At 39.9% G+C, this 21,962-nt stretch overlaps 1 protein-coding gene across 1 annotated transcript; it reads left to right on the forward strand.

Moving 5' to 3' along the window:
- Nucleotides 1-10: 10 nt before the first annotated feature.
- On the forward strand, nt 11-21,012 carry LOC132907923 (mucin-2-like; the record flags this gene model as incomplete). The annotated part of the gene is made up of 17 exons (XM_060961380.1): nt 11-1,199; nt 1,567-2,234; nt 2,814-2,870; nt 3,338-3,493; nt 4,588-4,674; nt 6,260-7,909; nt 8,063-8,218; nt 10,616-14,425; nt 15,753-15,926; nt 16,038-16,118; nt 16,316-16,495; nt 16,659-17,285; nt 17,378-17,446; nt 18,598-19,396; nt 19,532-19,746; nt 20,284-20,598; nt 20,879-21,012. Coding segments are annotated over 17 exons (10,302 nt in total), but the record flags the coding sequence as incomplete, so codon positions are not given.
- Between the last annotated feature and the right edge of the window lie 950 nt (nt 21,013-21,962).

The following is a 21,962-nucleotide window of genomic DNA, read 5'->3' on the forward strand; positions in this document are numbered from 1 at the left end:
TTTCGAAAGAACGATCCAAGCTTCTGTGATCAATTCAGAATCAAAGTTCGACACGAGCGAACATTCGACCGTTAGAACGATCAGAACGACCGAAAGGGGAAGTATTTCAACAACAACAGATGTCACAAGCGAGCCGAGAAGAACTTCAGGCAAAAGATTCGAGGAAACTAAAAGGATAGAGCCAACGATTAACAGACGAGACGGCAAAAGATATTTTTCTGAAAGCAACGAAGGAACAAAGTTAAAAAATAATGAACAAAAATTCATTTCTCGAAGAACGTCCAATGGAAGAGCGAATAATTCAACTGTCACTGAGAGATTGGACAACAAAGGTCCATCCGTGTTCCTGGCAACCACGGAGTCTTCGAGGTCTAGAACCGGAAGAAAGATTCAAACGACTTATTCGATGAAAGATCTAAAGACACAAATCCCTACGTCTAGAAGGTACAACAGTAAGAAATTTAGGGACGTTGAAACCACTACAGCTTCGTTTAGAAGAGAAAGTAGAGGTAGATCGACTACAGAAAAGATTGAAAGGAGTACCAGATCTGGTAGATCGAAGGTGAACAATGCGGAAAATAATTCTATTGCTCGAAGAGGTCCAGATCCTCTTTTATCAGAATCCGAAAGTGTAAGAGTCGATATTCCTCTCACTGTAGGTGAAACAGGAAATCCAGCTTCGAATGTAACCACTGGATTTGATGTAGCTTCTCAGAGAAGATCGGACGCTAAAGAATCATCCAGATCCGGTCGGACAGGATTCGAAAGATCGAAAAGTCGTGGACGGTCGAACGACTCCGAGGCTTCTGGATCATCCAGATCTGCTTCTCCAAGAGGATCTTCAAAGTTCAGTGATTCTACGACGACAGAAGCTAACGAACAGATTGTTAGTTCGAGAAGGAATACGGTTTCCAGAGAACGTTCCAGAGGTTCCGAGATCAAGAAGAATTCTGTGAATGAATCTAGATCCAGGTCTAGAGGTAGAAACGTGGAAAATAATACGAAACCTATTTCGGACGGTGCTTCAGAAAGGAATGTGAAGCGGAAAGTGGCTGGGGAAAGAAACTCTTCGGATAGGAGACCGAGAATTCCCGATGTTACTCCAAGAGCTATCGACAGTCGTAGACAGGATACTCAGGATATGCGTGGAAGATCGAGAGGCAAGTCAAGATCGGATGTTACCACACCTATTACTATGGGTGAGATAATTAGTTAATCATTAATAATAATTTAAATATAGTCTTGCTGTTAAAAGAATATTTGATAACCTGATTGTAGATTGAATTTTAATGCAATAATTTTAATGGTACATAAAAAGGTTCATTTATCTTACTTGAAAGTGAAACATCCAGTTTTACACGTAACAGTTAATTATGTAATTAGAATTAGCTGTAAAGAATGAAATTATATTATAAAATATTAAATTTTGTTTATATAAATAATAAATTATACAACTAATATAAATAAAAATTATAGAAATATAATTTATAATAGAAGATCTATAGAAGAATATAATAAAATAGAATTTTATAATAGAAATTATCTAAATAAAAATTCCTTAAACAGATGTTACTACAACTGTTGCATCAGATACAACAGTTTCTACCGACGTAACAGTCACCGATTCTGAAATAACAAGTACGACTATAAGATTAGCGACTACACCAAGTCCAAGAGCAACATCAAGACCATTATCGACTTCTGCTTCAACCCTCGAAGCATCAGGACGAGGTAGAGGAAGAGGCAGAAGCGGAAGTCACGGTAGAAAACAGAAAGAGGATTTTTTCAATCACGGACTAGGGTTCAGAGGTCGAAAACCCTCGCCTGAAGGATCCGCAAACGTGACAGAGTCTAGAAAAACTGTCTCGTGGAAAAACGATTCCCAGTCGCATGGAAATCCAGGTTGGACGCTCAGGAGGCGACCAGCTCATTTTAACTCTGAAAATATTTCGAAGACGATCGTGCCTTCGCCAAGGGATCAAACGAACGAAGTGGTGCCATCCAACGAACAATCGACCAGCACCGAAGCTATAACAACTATCGAAAGTTCCACGTTTGGCACGAAAAGAGGCTTCAAGAAGCTGCAAACGACGGACGAGAGTTCCACGGTGGCTGAAACCACGACCAAGAGCTACAGAAGAGGCAACAAAACCTTTGGAAATGGCAAGGTGACCGCGGCACTTGAAGAGAGTGATAATTATCCGCCTGAGTTTAAGGCGAGGTTAACTCAGTTGGTGAGTTCTATTTTTTAATTGGATTTTTTAATTGGAATTAAGCTTACATTTCAATAGCGAAATATCCTATAAGTTTGCAGTTTTATCAGATAAAAAGAAATATAGATAGCTTTATAGAGAGAGATATGTGTACTCGAACATAATTATTGAATTACAAAGGAAGTGGTAACACTATGAATAGTACTTGTAATAAAACTGCATCAATCGAAGAATAGAGAACTTAAAACAAGAAATTGTATGCTTTCAGCTTTAAAGAATGTTTAAGTGTTGTCACTCCCATTACGAACGAACGATTTCTCAACTGTCTCATTACTTCAATTAATTTCATTGTGTAATAAGTAATAAGTCTTACACGCGAACGACTAGTCATATAACACTTTACTTCTTTTTAAACACGTTTCACACACAGTTTCTTCTATGTCTTGTGAAATATTTAAAATTATTTCCGAATCAATATACATATGATATATGCAATATATGGAAAAAACTTAATACGCGTATAACGATTAGCGTTATTATCCTGATTGATAGAATTCTAGAAAGAATATGGTGTGTCCTAATCGAAAAGTATGATTTCAGAAGAATACCAACACGAAAATACCAGCCTCAAAAACGACCTCTAGAACGCCATTGGAGGTAAGAGTTCAGAGTGCCCTTCATATCAGCTTACAGCATCTAAACAAAGACTCTCTTGTTTTTTAATTAATAAAGTGTAACATACATTTCTATGCTTCTCTTCTAGTTCAACAGTCTACAGCTTTCATTACGACAGTACCTTAATACGTAGACGTTGTAATCGTTGACACTGACTGATATTATTGCGTTGTTGTAAAATAATGGTACAATAAACCGCTGAAGGACTAAACAAAAAATTAAAAAACGACAGATGACTGCGACGAAATGGGACGATGTATTATACATTTTCTAACACTAAACAACTTAATCAGCATGCACGTAACAAACCACACAATTACCACTTTACCGTTCTTTTCTTTTGGCGAATTTTTTTCCAACGGCTCAATAAAATAGACACTAGTACTGTTTCTATCGTAATAGTCAAGGAATCAGTAATTTGCATTTTGAAGTCAAAACAATTCGTGTAGGAACAAGAGAGGAATATCTATGGTCGACGCTCGAGGAACAACTCGATGGCGTTCGATCCTGACGACCTCGAAACCGCAGCTTCAGCAAATGTTTTGACGGATGAAACTTTAGTCGTGAATCCCTTAACGTTGATAAATGGCACAGGATTGCGACGCGTAAGACTACAGATAAATCATTGTATTACGTGATCGCTTGTGTTCTATGTATCCATCTTCTCCTCGATGCGTTCGTAGAGCTTCTCTTCCATTTTTAGGAGAAACCAACTGCAAACGTTTCTAATGCGTCTCGTTTCTAACGATTAGCGGCTTTTAATTATCGTTTTATCGATTATCTGTCGATAGAAGTGCTTGGTCTATATTTATGTCGATGTCATTAGTATTTGAAAATTCTTAAATACGTTGTTTCGTTCTGTTTTGCTTTGGTCATTGTGAATTTTATTTAGCTACTATTTTGTTATATAAAATGCTGCAGTTTAGGAAAACGTCATATATGTGTAAACGTAGTACGATTGATTTATATAATTATTTCTCAAACTATCGCAAACCTAACTAAGAAAGATTGTTCGCTTGAAAGTGTTTTGCGAAGAACAGTAAATATCTATATGTTAACTGTATCTTTAATAGTTTAAGAAATAATTCTTCTGTTGTATATTCGCAAATGCTGTGATCGTCTAAGATACTTCTTCTTTCACTATTTTCGCAATGTTTAAAAAGCTTCAAAACAATTTACGTACGAATATATGTACTAAAGTTTCGCCTTGGAATCAACACTAATTTGTTGGCGAGGTAAAAGGCTACGAACTATGTAATCGTTCGCTTGTAACATCATTGACGACCAACTGAGACTGGACAATGATGCGCGATTAACAAAGGGAAAGAAATGCCAACTGAAAGACAAGCTTCCCTCTGGTGGTTGGTGAAAAATCTGCATCGTTCTTACGATTTTGGTAAAATCAGATGCTTTTGAGATCTTGCGATACATCATCGTAACCAACTGCTTCGATGATATCGTTCACCTCCAAACGCGACTGGATCGAACGATATCCTTTAACACGAGGAACGACGAATCCTCGACGTGGAGTTCTCTCAAGGTCCAAACGAATATAAAACTTTGATCGAAACGTTCTTCAGAAGTGGACTTCTATTTTTACTTTCGTTTATCGCGGAAATGTGCTTACCTATCGAGCCCGACTTATTCAGGACTTACATGCATTACGCAGTTTATAAACTGGTTTTTGGTTTTCGTTCAGTTGCTTTTGTATTGGGTTCTCGATGGAGAAAGTGAAGGTTTATTTGACTTATCTGAACATAACGCGTTCCGATTTATTCCCAGCAAGGTAACTTTGATAGGTAGAGTTCGGAGTTATGTCTTCTATTGGAAGAGGTTTTCTACGTAAGATATCTATTTTATTGATGGTTAGACTTCTAAATTTCTTCTTCATTATAGACACGAGGAATGGTTAATGACAGGGATGAAGCAAAGCAGCCAAAAGAAATTATTCTATGTGAAAATAATGAATCGTGAATGTAGAGTAAAATTTGTTCCTGTGAAAATGATCTTAAGTATTTGCCGAGCGTCTATATATCCCACGATGTCTTAACTTCGTGACTTTCACTTTAAATCGTTGCTACATTTGTCGCTTATATTTGTTCTTATATTTACCGCATATGATAATAAATGGAAACAAGAATAAATGCTTTAAAAATTTTAAAAAGTGGGAAAATTTCCTAGGTAGCACATTAGAATAATAGAATAAAATTTACATGAATGACGTTTTTCACATAAAATAATAATTTTCTTAATTGCATCATCGGTTTCTAAACAACCAGAAGTTGTTGGGTTTACTTTCAAGGAATTTCTTTTCGGCATTTTTTATTATCTTTAATTCCGATGATATCGGATGTTCAGCAGTAAATTTTTTAGAACGAAAGGTAGAAGAAGAATTAAACGTGGTAGAAAGTAAACGTAAGAGAAGAGAAACGCAATTTGTTACAGAGTCAATAAATTTTTTATTCTGTAGGATCATACATTCTACCTCTGTTCGAAACCATGAACAAATGAACGACTTTCAGTCTCGTAATTACATCGAAATTGAGTTTGTGGTAAAGATCCTTTGTCTTCAAGTAAAAACTGTATTTAAAGATATCAAACAAAATTAACAATAATAGATGGTCAGAATGTAGAGTAACTCCATAAGTAGTACATCGAAAAATTATTTCATTTCATTAAATCGATTAATTTAACTGATTTTCTCGGACATGCATGATTTCATTCTACGTCGTCGATAAAACGATCGATGCCCAAAATTCCCATTATTCATTAATAAAACAAGTAACGAAAGATCTATAAACTACAAACTTATTTTCTTTTGTTTTGCAATCGACTCGCTATAATTTACACCGAACCAGACTACAGTATAAAAAGAGCACAGAAGAACTTTCATGACTGTACGGGAAACTGAATTATGTCACCTCCTCACCGCAGCTAATCGCTTGATCGGCGCTTTTAAGAACCATCCTCGAATAATTGTTAGATGATACATGATTTTTTTTTCCTCACTGGAACGATAGATAGTTTCACATTAGTACGAAGTTAACCATTCATTTTTATAGCATACGATTAATGGAAATAAGAAAAGCTTCATTGGAGCCAGGCTTGCGTTATTTTGTACATCGATTAGTTTGTCACCGCGTTTGTCACCGTCTCTATGGATCGTTCACAAAATGGTCGTTTTCACACTTCGCTCTCCTTCTTTCGCACTCAATGAAATGTATCCTCGAGTCGCGTGTGCTGATAACATTGATTAAACTTTCCAGTTGTTGTCCAGTACAGTGAAATCGTGGCTCGAGCTCGTTACGAGTCAAATGGCGGCCTGGATCGTCTCGTTTCTACGCTTCCTCAAGCTCCTATTCTTCATGTAGGAAAATATCGGCCGCGCGCTATGTCGTCTTCCCATAATCGAATCGGTACCGTCCTTCGTTTCCCGACCTGTTGTGAGTGTATGCTTTCCGAGCGACCTTGAGAACGTCTCCTGTCGATGGAAAGCTCGTCGAGACCGTGGCACACTAACAGAGTTCCCGCTCGAGCTTCCGGAGCCGGCTTCAGTCTCGACAGCGGTTTTCCACTATCTTAAAACGGAGCTGTTTGAACGACCCTTTCAGGTGAAAAAATCGTCAGCCGCTCTGTTCGCTGAAAGATCGAGGATGAAACTGGAGCTGGCTAGGAGGTTAGTGAAGCCAGAGTTGAACATCGAGGAGAATGATCTCGACGCAACCACGGCCTCCTCTTTCAGCAAACGGAAACCAACCGGCGTGCCGGTGGTCGATGAGACGAGCAAGGTCGCCAAATACTCTAAGCCCGCTGTCGCAGCATCGGGACGCAACAGGCCTTCCACTTCCGTAGAAAGCACTCAGGAAGAGGTCAGCGTGAAAACCTTGAAACTTCCTAGTTCGAGGAAAGGTCACGACGATTCTTTAAAGGTTACCGGCAGACCGTATAGTTTAAAGAAAGGGCGGGTCATTGCGGAGCGAATGGTCACTTCGATCTCGATCGAAGAGAGAGCCATTGCGGAGGAAACGACCAAACCGTATGTGCTAACCACGAACCCGTCCGTGATAACCTCCGCTGAACAGGGATCGGCAACAACCATCGACTCGACGAGGGTTCGTTTAGCCAGTGATCGTGGAGGAAAGAAGTCGAAGGAAGAGGATTCGACGCCGACCAAGAACATGAAGGTTTCGCTTTACTCCACTCAACGCATCGAGACTATCGATCCCGTTACTACTATCAAACCGAAGAAATCCTATAGCTATCAATCACGTAATAAATTACGAGAGCAGTCTGCCACGATCGAACAAAGTTTCACGACGTCGGCACCTAAGAAATCCTACTCCTCCACACAGAGCAAATCGCAAACGTCCCAAGAAGAGAACATTACAAAAAAATCGAAGTTTGCTACCAGCGCTACCAAGCCCATTTTTAGACCTCGTTACAGCAAACGAAACAACGAGAAATCTTTCGAGAAGAAGACGATGGACGATCAAGCTATCTTTACCACGAAACTACCCGTAGCTACCAGCAGATATTCGAAGAAGAAGTCTTCGGTAAAATCTATCGATGATAAATCGGCGACAACGGAGGGTTTATCTGCACAGACGAGAAAGATCGAGTTTCGTCCTAGAACCGCGACCTATCGAAGACATTCAGAAATTCCCACGACTTTAACTGAATCCAGTACGAAGGTCGACGGTGTAGGAATCGCCATCACACCGAGATCGACAAAATACCACGCCACTTTAAAGACTTCCACGATATCTCCTCGATCGGTAGCACAGGGACCACAGGTAAACTTGAAGATCGCGAACGAGACGGCGCAGGAGACGCCAGGAATTACCGGCAGCAGCAACGGCGACAGTGGTAACTCGAATGTCTTCAATCCGACCAGAAGCACGTTTCTCAGCGGAAACAGTACACTGCTGGAGCAACTGAGAAGCACGGTGGCACCGCTGCTGAGTTCCCTTGGTAACAAGACGCCTGTGTTTTCCGGATCTTACAGTAACGTTAACAACGTGGTAAATATTGATCTTGATTATTTGACAAAATTAAAATGTCGATCGTCTTTCGTTTTGTTAATAATTCGAAACTTTATTTAAAAAAAGAATTTCCATTTAGGTCGGTAAAACGTTTATTTAATTTAAGTAATCGATCCTGTTGTTTGTGAACAGAATTCACCACCCAGAGTCACCCCCAGTGGACAACCACCCCGCTTTAGTGCGAGATACAAAGGAGCGGAATTATTCGTTAGAAAACAAAATAATATTTATCAGCCCACTGTGCCATCGATTACTAGTTCGTCGACTACACCAATTACACCCTTAGAGGTAAGATCGTTAAGATATTAAATGTTTAAAAAGATATCAACAACATTCAGGAAGTATTAACAAAAGATTAAACGTTATAAACATGTTAGACTTTCCTACATTCTTCAAATTCATTTTCTAATTTCTTCGAGCAAGATACTCTTTAGTCTCATCATATCTCATTGCACCGCAAATTTCTTAATTTTCACAATAAGTTCAATGGATATTATTGAGAAAATTTAAGAATATTATGTTCATTCTCGATAAAAGAAAACTATAAAGTAGCGTTAAAAAATTATGGAAGGTCGTATATATGCGAAAGAAATGGATCGTGACGATGATTACCGAGGTAAGATTACGTGGCAGAAGAAGAAAGTTGTAGGTGGTTAACAGTGAGTCAGTGTGGTCGTTTTTTCTGTGCTTAAAAGGTTTTCACCACGAAGGTAGCCGAGAAGATCGGAGCAGTCGCACCACCATCGTGGACCGATCACATTGGTGTCATCACAACTCCGTCTGGAAGTCTCGATTCTAATGACATCGATACGAATAAACTGCGTTGATTTAATCATTCGGATTGTACTTAGTCAGACGCGCTACTAATAATTATTAATCATTTTTTTTTCCATTAATATTATAACGATTCATCGTTCGCAAAGGATTATCATACTTACCGAGCTTTCTTTAAAATATTATCAATAATGTTAAGAGTCGTTTCTTTTTATCTCTTTTTATCCATTCCATACAGCTAGTACAATTTTGTATTGTCGACATAGATACGAGTATCGCACAATAAGTTTCAATAGTGTGAACAATTCTCGTTCAGAAGACGCAACGTTTTCTATGGTTAAATTATAAAAAAAAATTATAAGTAACACAAGAAAACGAATAAAAAGTACATAACCATTTATGTGATTAACGTTTATTTTTAGTTTTGTGATTCATGCTAATTGTTATCATGGGTTTGCATTTACTAATATGTACAGCTACTTACGTTGTTTTACTTACACCATAATGCATATATTGTGTTATACAAGATTATACACACACACACACACACACACACACATATATATATATACATATCTTTGATAATAAATATTTTGGTTTTTGGATCGCACGCGACATGCAGTTGTTCGTTCTTATTTAATCGCGTCCATAAATTATTCTTTCGAATCATATCAAAATTACTGTCAGAATTATTAAAGGTAGATAGAGAAATGCCATAATTGAGAAGCAATAGCCATTCCAAAAGTACACTTTTTTATTGATCTCTAAACTATAAATCTAGAAAATCATAATGAAAGAATATCATTGTACTGATTACGATGTAAGTTGGTTTGTTCGATTCTGACTTCAATGAATGCTCTCACGATGATATCCACGAACTTATGAAAATTGAATAAACGTAACGTGACTATACTCCCAACGAGGCAACATTTTGTTGAAATTCGACGTAACGGGGCTTGACTTTCTAATACGAGCGCATTCCGATTACATAGGCAAATTTTCGTGATCCGCGTTTCACAGCGTTCGAAGCGCTAACGAGTGAAAGTAAATGAACGCTGCGTCATGTGTTTGCATTAAAAGTGTCTCAACGTGGATGGTATTTAGGACATGTGGGTGGATTAAAATCATTATGAACGAAAATAAGGATACGCGACTTAAGGTCACGAATTCACTTCTCCTTCATGCAGCCTCGATCTCGGATTTCTGTAACAAGTTGTCCGAATTCAGGTTTTAAATTAGTTTCATATTGCTTAATGCATTTGTCAACTGACATGTGAAAATCTACAAATACCGTATGATATATGTTATTTCTGAATCGGTTTGATCGTTGTTATCTTTATCAGGTCTTAGCAATTTCTAAAAATATTAAAAATTTTTGTTAAATGGAATCACGTTTCAATGTTGTTCGAAGATACTGTTGTTAAAGAGATATCACTGGAGACCTCTGTGAGAGAGGATTAACAGCTATGATAAAAAGGAAAAAATCAAAGTGAGCGGGCAACCAGTCTCTATTGCCTGTATAAACGATCCTTCGCTCGGAGAACGAGTTTCTAGCTCACCATTCCTTTGCTAATAGCTGTATTTTCTTGATGCATTAAAGCAACCTCGGTTTCTCCTCTTCCTTAGCTAGTTCGTATTTCTACCAAGAGATGGTGTATGCTCACTCAATTATGAGGTCAATTAATCTGCGAAATGACCGATGTACTTTCATAATCCCTCGTTTTACATCGATTTATCTTTCAACTGTCGATCTTAATGAACGAACAACGCGTACTTTAGATCCCTTGTTCCATTGTAAATACACCGATTGACGCAACGTAGAAACTGTACATAAAAGGAAGTCACCAGTTCCGATTCGGCACAGAATTTAATGTATAGCACCCCATGCACGCACGTAATTTCTGTTTCTAGAACTCTGGTTCGGCCCCACCAATCGATGTCTCAAGTCCTGGCGAGCCGAGATTCTTGACCCTTTATCAGGCATTGGAGTCAGCCAGCATCAGGAACGAACAGTTACAGGGAAACGCGATTGCACAGCTGCAAAGACAACAAGCTGGCAGTGTTTCCCAGGTAGACTTTAACGCCACCGCCGTTAACGATATCGGCGATAACGCTAACAATGACACCACAAGCCCCACTGTAGCAACCATCAGCCCACAGACATCAGACACCACCGCGAACACTATTCAGGACAGCACACAGACCCCGAGATTACCCGAGGATCCGGACAACTCCACCCCCGCGGTTACCACAGGAGCCCCTGAAACCCCTTCAACGACCGAACCGGTTTTCACAAGCACAGAATCGTCTTCTAGTACCGAGCAAGCCTCCACCAGCACAGAATCGCCCTCCAGTACCGAACAACTTTTCACCAGTACAGAATCGGTTTCCAATACCGAACGAGTTTCCATCGGTAGAGATTCATCCTTCACTACGGAACAAACTTCCACCAACATCAATTCCATATATGTCACTGAGTCAACTAGCACAGAGTCGTTTCTGCGGTCTACAGATGCAACGACGATGAACGTCGAAGGTGCGGAAGATGTTCAAACTTCCATTTCGGCAGACAACAATTCGACCAATCAGGAACTCGTGAGTTCTATCACGGATGCTTCTACGACTATTAGTTCTACATCCGAAGGTAGTAGTACCGAGTTTGAGGGTGATACGAGTTCCACCACTGTTAGTACGGCAACGCAGAGTACGACTGGCAATATCGATATTACGTCAAGAATAGATTTTTCGCAGAATACAATAGAGACGACTACCTTTTCGACAACTGTCACCAACACAGCGACAACGTCTGAAAATCCCGAGACTAATACCATACCGCTGTCGGATACTACTGCTACTCAGACAGCCGATATTAGCTCGACCGATGCTCTAACGACCGAAGCAGATTCGAGTAATATGATCGATATAGAGACAACTACGGCGATACCCACGTCCACTATTCGAACTAGGCTGATAGATCTCGCACAGGATATCCTGTTTCGATTGCAAGCGACTATGTCCACGACCACGGTACCGAGTCAAGATTCAACGACGATGTTGTCTCCCACGACGGAAACATCGAACGTGATACCAGACTCGAGTAGCAATCGTAATTTGGAGTCCCTGTCGCAGTTGAGGGATGAAACGGCGATCAATCAAGAAGAATCGGGAACGACTACCCTAGCGTCGGTTACAACGGAGCAATCGAGTTTAAGAACGATCGAAGAAGTAACTACCCAAAGCGCAGATTCAATTGCTGCTTCGTCACCCACAATGGTATTTACTCAGGAAACCACCACGCAGGATGAAATAAGTGCAATAACAACCACAACACCAGCAACAATAACATCTACAACAATCACACAAGACTTTCAGACAGTATCGGACACAGATTCGACCACTGTAGGCGATTCAAACGATTCTTCGACTTCCCCGTTAAGCGTTGATGTAACAACTGTGTCGACGATCACTTCCACCAACGACACTTTACTAACGGAGTTAATGTCCATTGCCAAAACACTTTTTTCGGATGAGATAAACGATAATCAGGAAGAAATAGCCGGGCAAAATTCAAACGTCACATCTAGATTAGATAACTTAATGGAAAACGAGATATACCGACCGAGCTTATCCAACGACGAACTCAGCACTACCCAAGTTGCAGAAACATCGTCTTTTTCCTCCAATGCCATGTCAGAAAATGTAGAGTCTTCTACTATTCCGGTTGATCCCTCACAGAATGAGGTAGACCTTACTACAACCGTATCTTCTGAAAATCTGACAGATACACTGACAACAACCCCTCGGAGTAACATGTCCGATGACGAAGTAGAGAGCATACAGACCGAAACCACACCAGTAGCGTTAGGACCCCTTGCCGAGATCGTAGAATCGACGACTCCCTCGTTTAAGACAGAAATTGAGCCACGAGTCACTCTGTCGCTTAGCGGATCGTTGGATGCTGACACTAGTCTCGATACCACGACTCAGACACAGACAACCACCAGCACACAAAGTTCAGAACCGACAACCACATTCGCCACGAATTTCGAGCTAACCACTGACACGTTCGATTTGTTTTCGTCTAATCTGATCACGGCAACCAATCCACAAATAGTTTCCGAACAGGTTACAGAAAGTGTCACTGAACCTACAGGAGTCTCCGTACCATTAACCAGTCTCACAACCGTAACATCACGGCTTATGACAGACAATGGCACTACTACTCAACCCGAAATAACTACCGTAGCTCTTCAAACTACCGCTTCCTCTGTAAATACGATCACTGTGACACCCTCAATATCCTTCGAACAAACCACATTGGCACCTACAGTAGAGTTGCTTGAACGTGTAAATGACGTAGAAGTGGAAACTAACCAAACAACAGAGTCCACGACTCAGTTGGCATCTTTGATCACCGAAAGCGCTGATAACGAAACCATCGAAGCCACCGCGTCATCAATTACAACCGCTGCGCAGCAGGATGTTAACTCTATTGACGATACGGGAGTCACTACTAACCAATTCTCGCTAACATCGACTACAATTCCCGTCATGGAAACCACTACTAATGCACCCAGCGAAAACGTCCCCCAAACGACCCCAAATCTTGAAAACAAATCTCCAACTATTGTTGCCCGTTTCCAGGATACGACATCAGCAACCGCCCAAGCGACGGCAGGTTCGGGAATCGGCCAAACGACCGAGATCACAACTCCTACGATCCCAGATACTTCGATCGTCTCATCAATGTCCTCAGAATTTCCCACTTCATCGGATCCCGACGTTCCCCTCATTACAACCACTTCATCTTCGGTCGAATCGACGACGACGACGATCACGACTGAGACAGCGACGTCGACGAGTACAGGACGCGTTCCTGACGGGGGGACATCGACACCTCAAACGACGAGAATGGACGTCATCACCGTCACCCCTGTGACGGAAACTACTACGGTCAATATAGAAGAGAATCTCGTATCTACCGAAGTTGGAACATCGACGACAACTGCTTCGTCGGAAAGTACGACCACAATGTCAGGAGGTACTACGAACGACTCTACGAGTACAACTTCTGCTTCTACGGAAGCAACAACCGTGCCCATGCAAGCTACCCCTGGAACGACTGTGCCAACAGCTACCAGCCTTCCACCTAGGCCAGCTTCTCAGAGTTCCACAATGCCTTATCTAGGTCGCTTCGGCGGCAGCAGATTGACACCTGCCCCACGTTTCAGCCTAAGCTCGACTACCAGAGCCCCTCTACGAGACTACCTAGTGTACGGAATCTACCCGAACAAAACGATCGTGAGAAAGCGGCCAGAGGATAACCTGATCGATGCTAGAAACGTGGACAGCCCGTACGTGATATTCGGTATCTTCCCGGACGGCAGGCTGGTTCGAAAATTCCCGAATGGAACGATAATACCGGATCCACCTAGGAACCCGGTCGAGGTTGTGTTCTCACTTAGCACTTCCACTACCACTAACAGGCCACCACCCAGACCGTATTATAACCAGGCTAACCAAGGCACTTACAATCAATATCGAGGCCCGGTGTACAATAGTAACGATAGACCTGTCGCTGAACCGATGAGAAACGTCCAAAGCCCCAGCATCGTTGATCTTGGCCTTACTGGTAACGCGATCGTCGGCCCCAATGGAGGTGGACCCGATAATACGGGGCCACTTGGTTCCCCTGCTAGTGTCCCGAGCACCAACGAAATGGTATCTCTTATTCCACCTGTTCATCATCATCGATCGTTAGCCGTGCGTGCATCGCTCGAACTCGTGCGAACATACGGTTTACTCCAAATGAACCAGTCGTCTCTTTCTCATTTCGCGTGTTACTTTTGCCTCTTTTTCAAAAATTATTGTGTCATTGTTGCATAAAGTGTAAAAGGGTGAAATTTGTTTTTGGAAAATTCTGACTACGTTTGAGTGTATGGATTAGGATGTAAATATTCGTAATTGTTTAGATATATCGGGTTTTCTGTAAATATTTGAGATTCGATTTGTTGATTTATTTTATTTTTCATTTATATACATCTTTTCTGTGTTCTTTATGTCTTGTATTTATATGCACATATGTATGTAAATTTTTTATGACAGTTTTTTCGTTACTTATAGTTAATATCGTAATTTTTATGGTAATAATGGCACAGAACACTTGCTTCTTATTTAACGCTTTGGTTTTGTTAAAGTAGATTCTTTGGTAGTACTAATTTTCCAATTTCGTGTGGATTAATTATATCTATTATCTCTCTTTTAAATTCTTTACGTTTCTTACTTCACGTTGTTTTAATTCGTTCTTTCGATTCGGTATCGTCGTAAAAAGAATTTATCCAATGCCTACTTCAACGTGTTATTTCATCCCACATAAAACTTTTTAATTTGTATAATGGGGAGTTGTGTATAATTTCACTGTAAATTTGTGAATAATTATTTATATATGTCGCATGTTTGTTATTTTTATGCACCGCGCACTTTGAAACGCACTTTATGTTTAGTAAAGTTGAAGGTGCACTTTACATTGTCGATTACTTCAGTTCAGAAAATTGTAATATTTGAAATTTAAATTCTCTTTGCGAAATATGGTAGAGTAGGGAAAGAAAAAAATGAGAAAAATGAAGAAAGAAATTAATAATTTTATGGTATTCGATAAACTCTTCGGAACAGGATTTGAGAAATATTTCATTTTCATTCATCGTTCATTCCCACCGATTACTTAGCGAGGCCCGTCCAATATAGCGAAATATTAATCGATCGTTTTTTATTTATTATTATCACGTTACTAGGTAAGCAGATGAGAATCACTGCACTTTTATTATACGGATTTCTTCACCTTCGAAAAAAAAAAAAAAAAAAAAAAAAAGAAAGAAAAAAGAATATGATGTTGTACTATGATTATTTATTTTTCCATTTAATTTTTCCTATTTATGAAATCGGAACGATCGATCGAAGTTTCGCTATTACAAGTTTCTCATGTATCGTTTTTGAGATGTAAGTTTGTTTTGAAAGGTTTAAAGAACGTGTATGGTTTCGCATTGTTTAGAGCAATGCCCTGCTGAATACGCAAATGAGGACAGTGTCGGTGACGCCGATAGTAAGTACCGGTCGACCGCCGACCGATTCGCAGGGCGGTCGTATCGTCCAGGATCGAGAGAGGGACGAGGCCACCAGGACGAAGGAGGCCGGAGGTCAACGCAGCTCCGTGTACATCGGACAGGTAAGAAAGCAAGAGAGACAGAACATGATTTACAACGATGCTGCGGCTGATTCTTTCAGCGCTGCAACATATCTCTGCAGCGAAAAAAAAGAGCAACGTCGAATGTTTCAGGACAAGTTCGTCAATTATTGGACCGATGGGGCTTCCACCTCTAACCCGCGCGTTCTCAGTGTGAATATAAATTCAGTAGCTGTAAGTTAAAGGAATGAGAGGAATTCAACGGCTCCTTATCTTCATCTTGCATATTTTATCGAAATATTATTCTTTGGGTGGTTTTGATTTGTTTGTAAAATATTTAAAATTTGGAAATCAAAGTTTACTATTATTCGTGAAATAATAATTTTGAATTTCTAAATTATATACGTATCAATCTATATTATTTTCTTTAGACTGCTGCAAACGAAGGACCATCACCTTCTGTACCATCATTTGAGAATCTCCTGAACAATCAACCAGGAGGTCGAGTCACAGCTCCGCCTGGATTCCCATGGAGGGATCCTTTGGACCAAATCTTTGGTATTACTACCTCCTCGCCGGTAATAACAGCTTCAGTGGCATCTAACAGACTGGTTCGTATTCATTAAATTTTACCTTCGAATCACTGTTTTTCAGAATCAACTTACAATTACGTACTTCCTTGAAAAAGCATTATTTTTTCTATACTTCATTTATATCATATTACTTATTATAGATATATTTCGTTGAAATTATATAAATGATTCTCGTTCTCAGGACGATTTGTCAGAACCAAATGGCCCAGCCTTAGCTCGTCCGATCAATCCATTTGTCGAAGTCTTTACTCCATTTTCTAATACGATTGGAGTTCCAAGAGGTAACATAGGATCCATTCCTCCTCCACCACCACCAACAACGCCTGTTGCATTTACAACTACACCTACAACTCCTGTACCTACTACTACTATTGCTACCATTACTACAATGGCACCAACGACAACTACTACTACCACTACAGTGGCATCAACAACTACTACTACGATGGCACCAACAACAACTACTACTACGATGACACCAACAACAACTACTACTACGATGGCACCAACAACTACAACTACAATGGCGCCAACTATCACTACAACTACCACTCCAAGTACAACAATGACTCCAACAACAGTGGCTACAATGACGCCAACAACTACCACGATGGCAGCACCTACCATCACTTCGGAGCCACCAACAATTGTTCAAAGGGTGATGATTGCGTCACAGGCAGGAGCTACTTCTGAAGCAACAACTTCTTCTCAAATAAATTCATCTAATTTACCAAAAAATTTGTTGAATACGCGACAGCAGAATGCTTTTGGTACTACGTTCGATGATTTGGCCTTCCTGAATTCGTTGGTAAGTAGATAAATTTTTATACGTATTTCTAATAACTTCGCGAATTTCTGTAAAATATTATGTATATTATACATATATTTTTTGTTACACAGTTACAGAGTAATTCGCGGAGTACCAGTCAGAAGACACTGACACAAGTGGAGCAACTCTTGGCAAATAAGGTAAGTAATGTGTACAATAAATTACATAGTGCATAAAATATAAAAACGAAGTATTCAGTATATCATAATAAGTAAATCGCAATCGAAACAATATTACTGTATTTCGACCTTGATCAAATGTGATACTACTATATTTTATACACATAAATGAATAAATTGTTGCGATCGACATATGTTATACTACATAGGATATCACATTTCTTTAAAAATATGAAGTAGAAGAAATTTTAAAAATAAGATTCTTAGTAAACTTGTGATCTTCCTTGAATACAAAATGCAATGATCGTTCGAGGAGAAAACCAAGGAACAAGCCGCGTCGCTAACGTTAAACGATCCTTTCACTCCTTTATATGACTGTGCGACGAATTGTATTCTGTTTCTAATAAGATCGAGCTCCAGCTTCTAAGCTACATCACGTCGATTCTCTTTTTTCTCGCTTCTAGACTAAACTTCTTTCTCGTGTTTCTGCACAACGTATAAATAAAATTGCAACGATGGAAGTCGTACAAGACGAAAAATTCGGTAGATCGCAGATTATCTTTAGTCACGCCCTTCTCGGAAAGACATAATGACGGATCTGCGACGATCGCAATCATATGATCGACCAGTCACGGTGAATGGACTGGAACGTCCTTGCCAGCGGCCTTCTCTATTCCTCGCAACAGCCGTTCAATATGTCATCTCTCGTTAACGTTGTCTGTCGACAGAACTTAATGCGTGCGTAGATGGCATTAATATAATAGCAATAAATAGCCCATTGGACGATAACGCTATTAGTATGTACATCGTTATCGTATAACGAAATTAGTAGTGGGAAATAAAGAGAATATTTTTCCTGGAAATATTTGACTTGTAAAAAGAGTAGTCGTAATATGACCGTATTAAAGTTCCGAATATTCCTGTAGATTTATGAAGTACAGGAAAGCGAAACCTTTTTTGTACGTGAAATTTGCTTTGATTCGATTGTGTTTTACTTTCTGATCAATGAATAAAATAAAACATACCATACCTTCACGGGTATCCAGTTTTAAATACCTCATATACATGCATATACACGTATATACGGTGTCCTAAAGAGAAGCATTATTAAATCTGCGCAGTGTAGAACAGAACTGTCATTTCCTAACTTTCTTTCCATATTTTATTTTCAGATTTTGGAACTGGCATTGAAAAATCCGGGACCGACTCGATCACCAAAAGCTATCAGTATCGAAAATGCTTCGCCAAACTCGATTTACAAGTCAGCAACGACATCTCTTTCTGAGCCAATAATAATCGATTTGTCTCCAGCGTCTACAGTTTCAACATCCACGCGCAAACCAGTGGAAACACAGCAACCAACCAGTCAAAGACCAGTAATTAGTAGTTTGACACCCGTGCAAGTGACTTGGAAACCAGTTACAACCACTAGCACCAGAAGAAGCGTGGAAATAAGCACAGCTTCTCCTTCGACCACGGCTAAAACGACTTTGATAAGCACCACTAAAGCTCCTGTAACTGTTAAAGCTAAACTAGCAACCACTTCTCGACCTAGAACCACCACTCAGGCACCACTAGGCTTTGGTGGACTTCTGTGGCAGGCTCTCCTCGGTGGAGGTTTATTCGGATCATCGACAACTCCGAAGCCTGTAAAAGCTAAACCGGTGCCAAAAACCACGCAAAAGTCGGTTAATATTATGCCGAAACCAATCCAAACCATGCAAAAGTTAGAAACGACAACAATTCCGTCTAGTGCGACTCTGAAGGCCGTGGACATTTCGAAAATTCAAGTAAATAGTCCAAATTCAATCGTACAGGAAAAATCAGTGACCACGCCGTTTACAATCTCGACCACCGATCAACCATTGATTAATAATCCAAATCCGAGGTTGCCTGGTGTGGTGACGTCGACCTATTCTCCCGAAGAAGATGCAAAGTTCATAGTTGAGCTTCTGCGAGCTGTTGAACAGGGTAAGTATCGTAAAACGATACTTGTAGCAGTAGGTTAAAGTACGGTAGGATATGTTATATAAAATTGATTGAAATTCTGTAATAATACGATCACGGAAACAATTGGTATCAGATGTGGCGTTACGTTTGTTACAGATAATAAAACTGGTTCCTCGAAGAAAGTATCAGGATTAACTCAGGATGATCAATCCTTTTTAAGAGCGATCTTAAGCGGTCGAGCTTTAACAACAACGACTCCATCACCGACGGTAGAAGTCAGTAACGCCGCTTTGTTGGCGGCATTATTGAAAGCTCAGGGTATAGAACCACCAACTCCGGCCAATAATATTAGAGAGCAACTCCAGTTAGCCGTAAGTGTTATCAATTAAATAGTTTGTAACGTGCTGAAATTTTGGCAGCAATGTACTTAGTACATGTTGCAAATATACGATTCGTAGAATATAGTTATTGATTTCAGATAACATTACTTTGATTAATCACGATAGTCTTTATATCAATTTACTTCGAATGACCATTTTTATCTGACTTAAGCTTACTCAATTAAGTAACCTGAAGATAAAGAACTTTTGAAATAACTAAACTGATGTGGGAAACTTTAGGATATTTGAACATCAATTTTTATGATTAAATTACATTATTCAAATTGTTTCTTACACAAAAAGTAAGCAGGTATCCGGATACCCTGGAATGATATATTTTTCTAATTGCAAAAATGCATAGAGTGTAATAACGGAAAGTTTAACGACACGAAACAATTTGATATAATTCTTACAAATTGGTCCAGTTAGACGCGAGCTCGGCGATAGTTAATCGAATGACAAGGGCAAAGCGCGAGGCAACAAAGAGCGGGGCGCGATGAAAGAAAATAATTGCTGGTCTTGTAACAGAGTCTCGGGCAGAGCGTCACCTCTGCTCCGACTGCGTCCCCTACTAGCGAGTCTTCGACAATTACGACAAGGCCGGCATCTACTGCTGCAACCCGACCAACGGATACCACGAAAAAGACGGTGACACTGAGACCAACCTCAGGACCAAGGATACGCACTACAACGTGGTCACCAAGCTCTACGTATCCACCACCTCTCTTTAGCTCTTTCTCCAATTACGGCACGCCGGCACAGTCAGCCGGTGATAATTCTGGAAATAGCGCATTATTTGGTGCTACCAGAGCATTCAGTCAATTTCTCGGTGCTGCGATAAGCGTAAGTTGTTTTCTTATTATCGTTATTCATTAACTTCCTCGCTGCTCGCGTTTTTCACGCTCGTTGATAGATGATGAAGGAAACAGATGGTAATCAGCCAGACGTTCCTGTCACGTTACGTCCAATTACGTTTACCCAACCATAGTTGAATTCTGTCGATTAGCGCACATAATTTAGAAAGATGAATTTGTTATCTATTACAGTTTTCATCAGTTTTTTAAAAATAATACTTCTCAACTATAGAGCTCGATAATATTCCTATTGATTCTTTATGTTTCAGGGAGCTGCGCAACAGTTGCAGTCACTGGTCAGAAATGGTACTAGAATTGTGTCCGAAGTGGTAGGGTAAAGCTTACGAAAAGGAAAGAAATTTAATATAATCTATAAAATAAAATTAATTCGCTCACGTGAAAATTTAGAATGACGCAAATGTGATAATTTAGAACGATCTACTTTGAAATACTTTTGCTTCGAGGGATGCGGTGATAGCAATACCTTCGATAAGTATGTATTCACTGTCAATTTATTTACAGGTCTTTTTAAAAGATATCATCGGTAGATTAAATGTTTACCTGATGTTGGGATGAAATTTGTCAAATTCTGCTCTGTTATTTGTAATTGCATTATTTGTAATAGTTGTAGGTTGATTACATACTTTAATTTAATCGATCTAGCTAATAGCGAGCATGACATTTTAACTGTAATTTAATTCTTGAAACACGGAGGTTCCTTAACGACCGTTATCGAAATTGTTTGCTTTATCGCGTGTCAAAATTTCTCTTATCCTGCATCGTTTAGTTTCTTGGAAATTTCATTATATGCTACAATTTGAATGCTTCTAATGACAAACAATGATATCTATTCCGTGTTTTAAGCGTCAAAAGTACCTCTCTGCTGAGAGGTCCGACATCGAAGACGAAATCAATACAAAGTCTCGAGCGATGTGAGTCGCGATGGGATCGATCAGTTCCATGCCTTGCAAACGTTTCTCGGGGTAGGGCCGAACGACGCGACAGGGCCCTTTCTCTCTCTCTCTCTCTCTCGACGGAGCCGTACCTCTTTGAAACATTTGTAACGTTCGTTGCAATTAAGGTAATTAATTGGAGGCGACGCGCCTCGTCACGATTTGCGAGACAGTGACGATTCGCGGCGTTCTACGTGTGAAACGCGGATCGATTTGCAGGGCCCACCCACAAAGATCGACTTAACCACGACCTTGTCGACGATGCTGCTTAAGAAGAAGGTGGTAACTTAAACGTATATCTTTGAATGAGAGCGAGCATGAGAAAGAGTGTGTGCACGTGTGAGTATGTATATAAAAGAAACAAAATGTTAGAGAGAGAGAAAGAAAAAGAGAATATAAG

Source organism: Bombus pascuorum, chromosome 6 (assembly GCF_905332965.1).
Source record: "Bombus pascuorum chromosome 6, iyBomPasc1.1, whole genome shotgun sequence".
Taxonomy (NCBI): Eukaryota; Metazoa; Arthropoda; class Insecta; order Hymenoptera; family Apidae; genus Bombus; species Bombus pascuorum.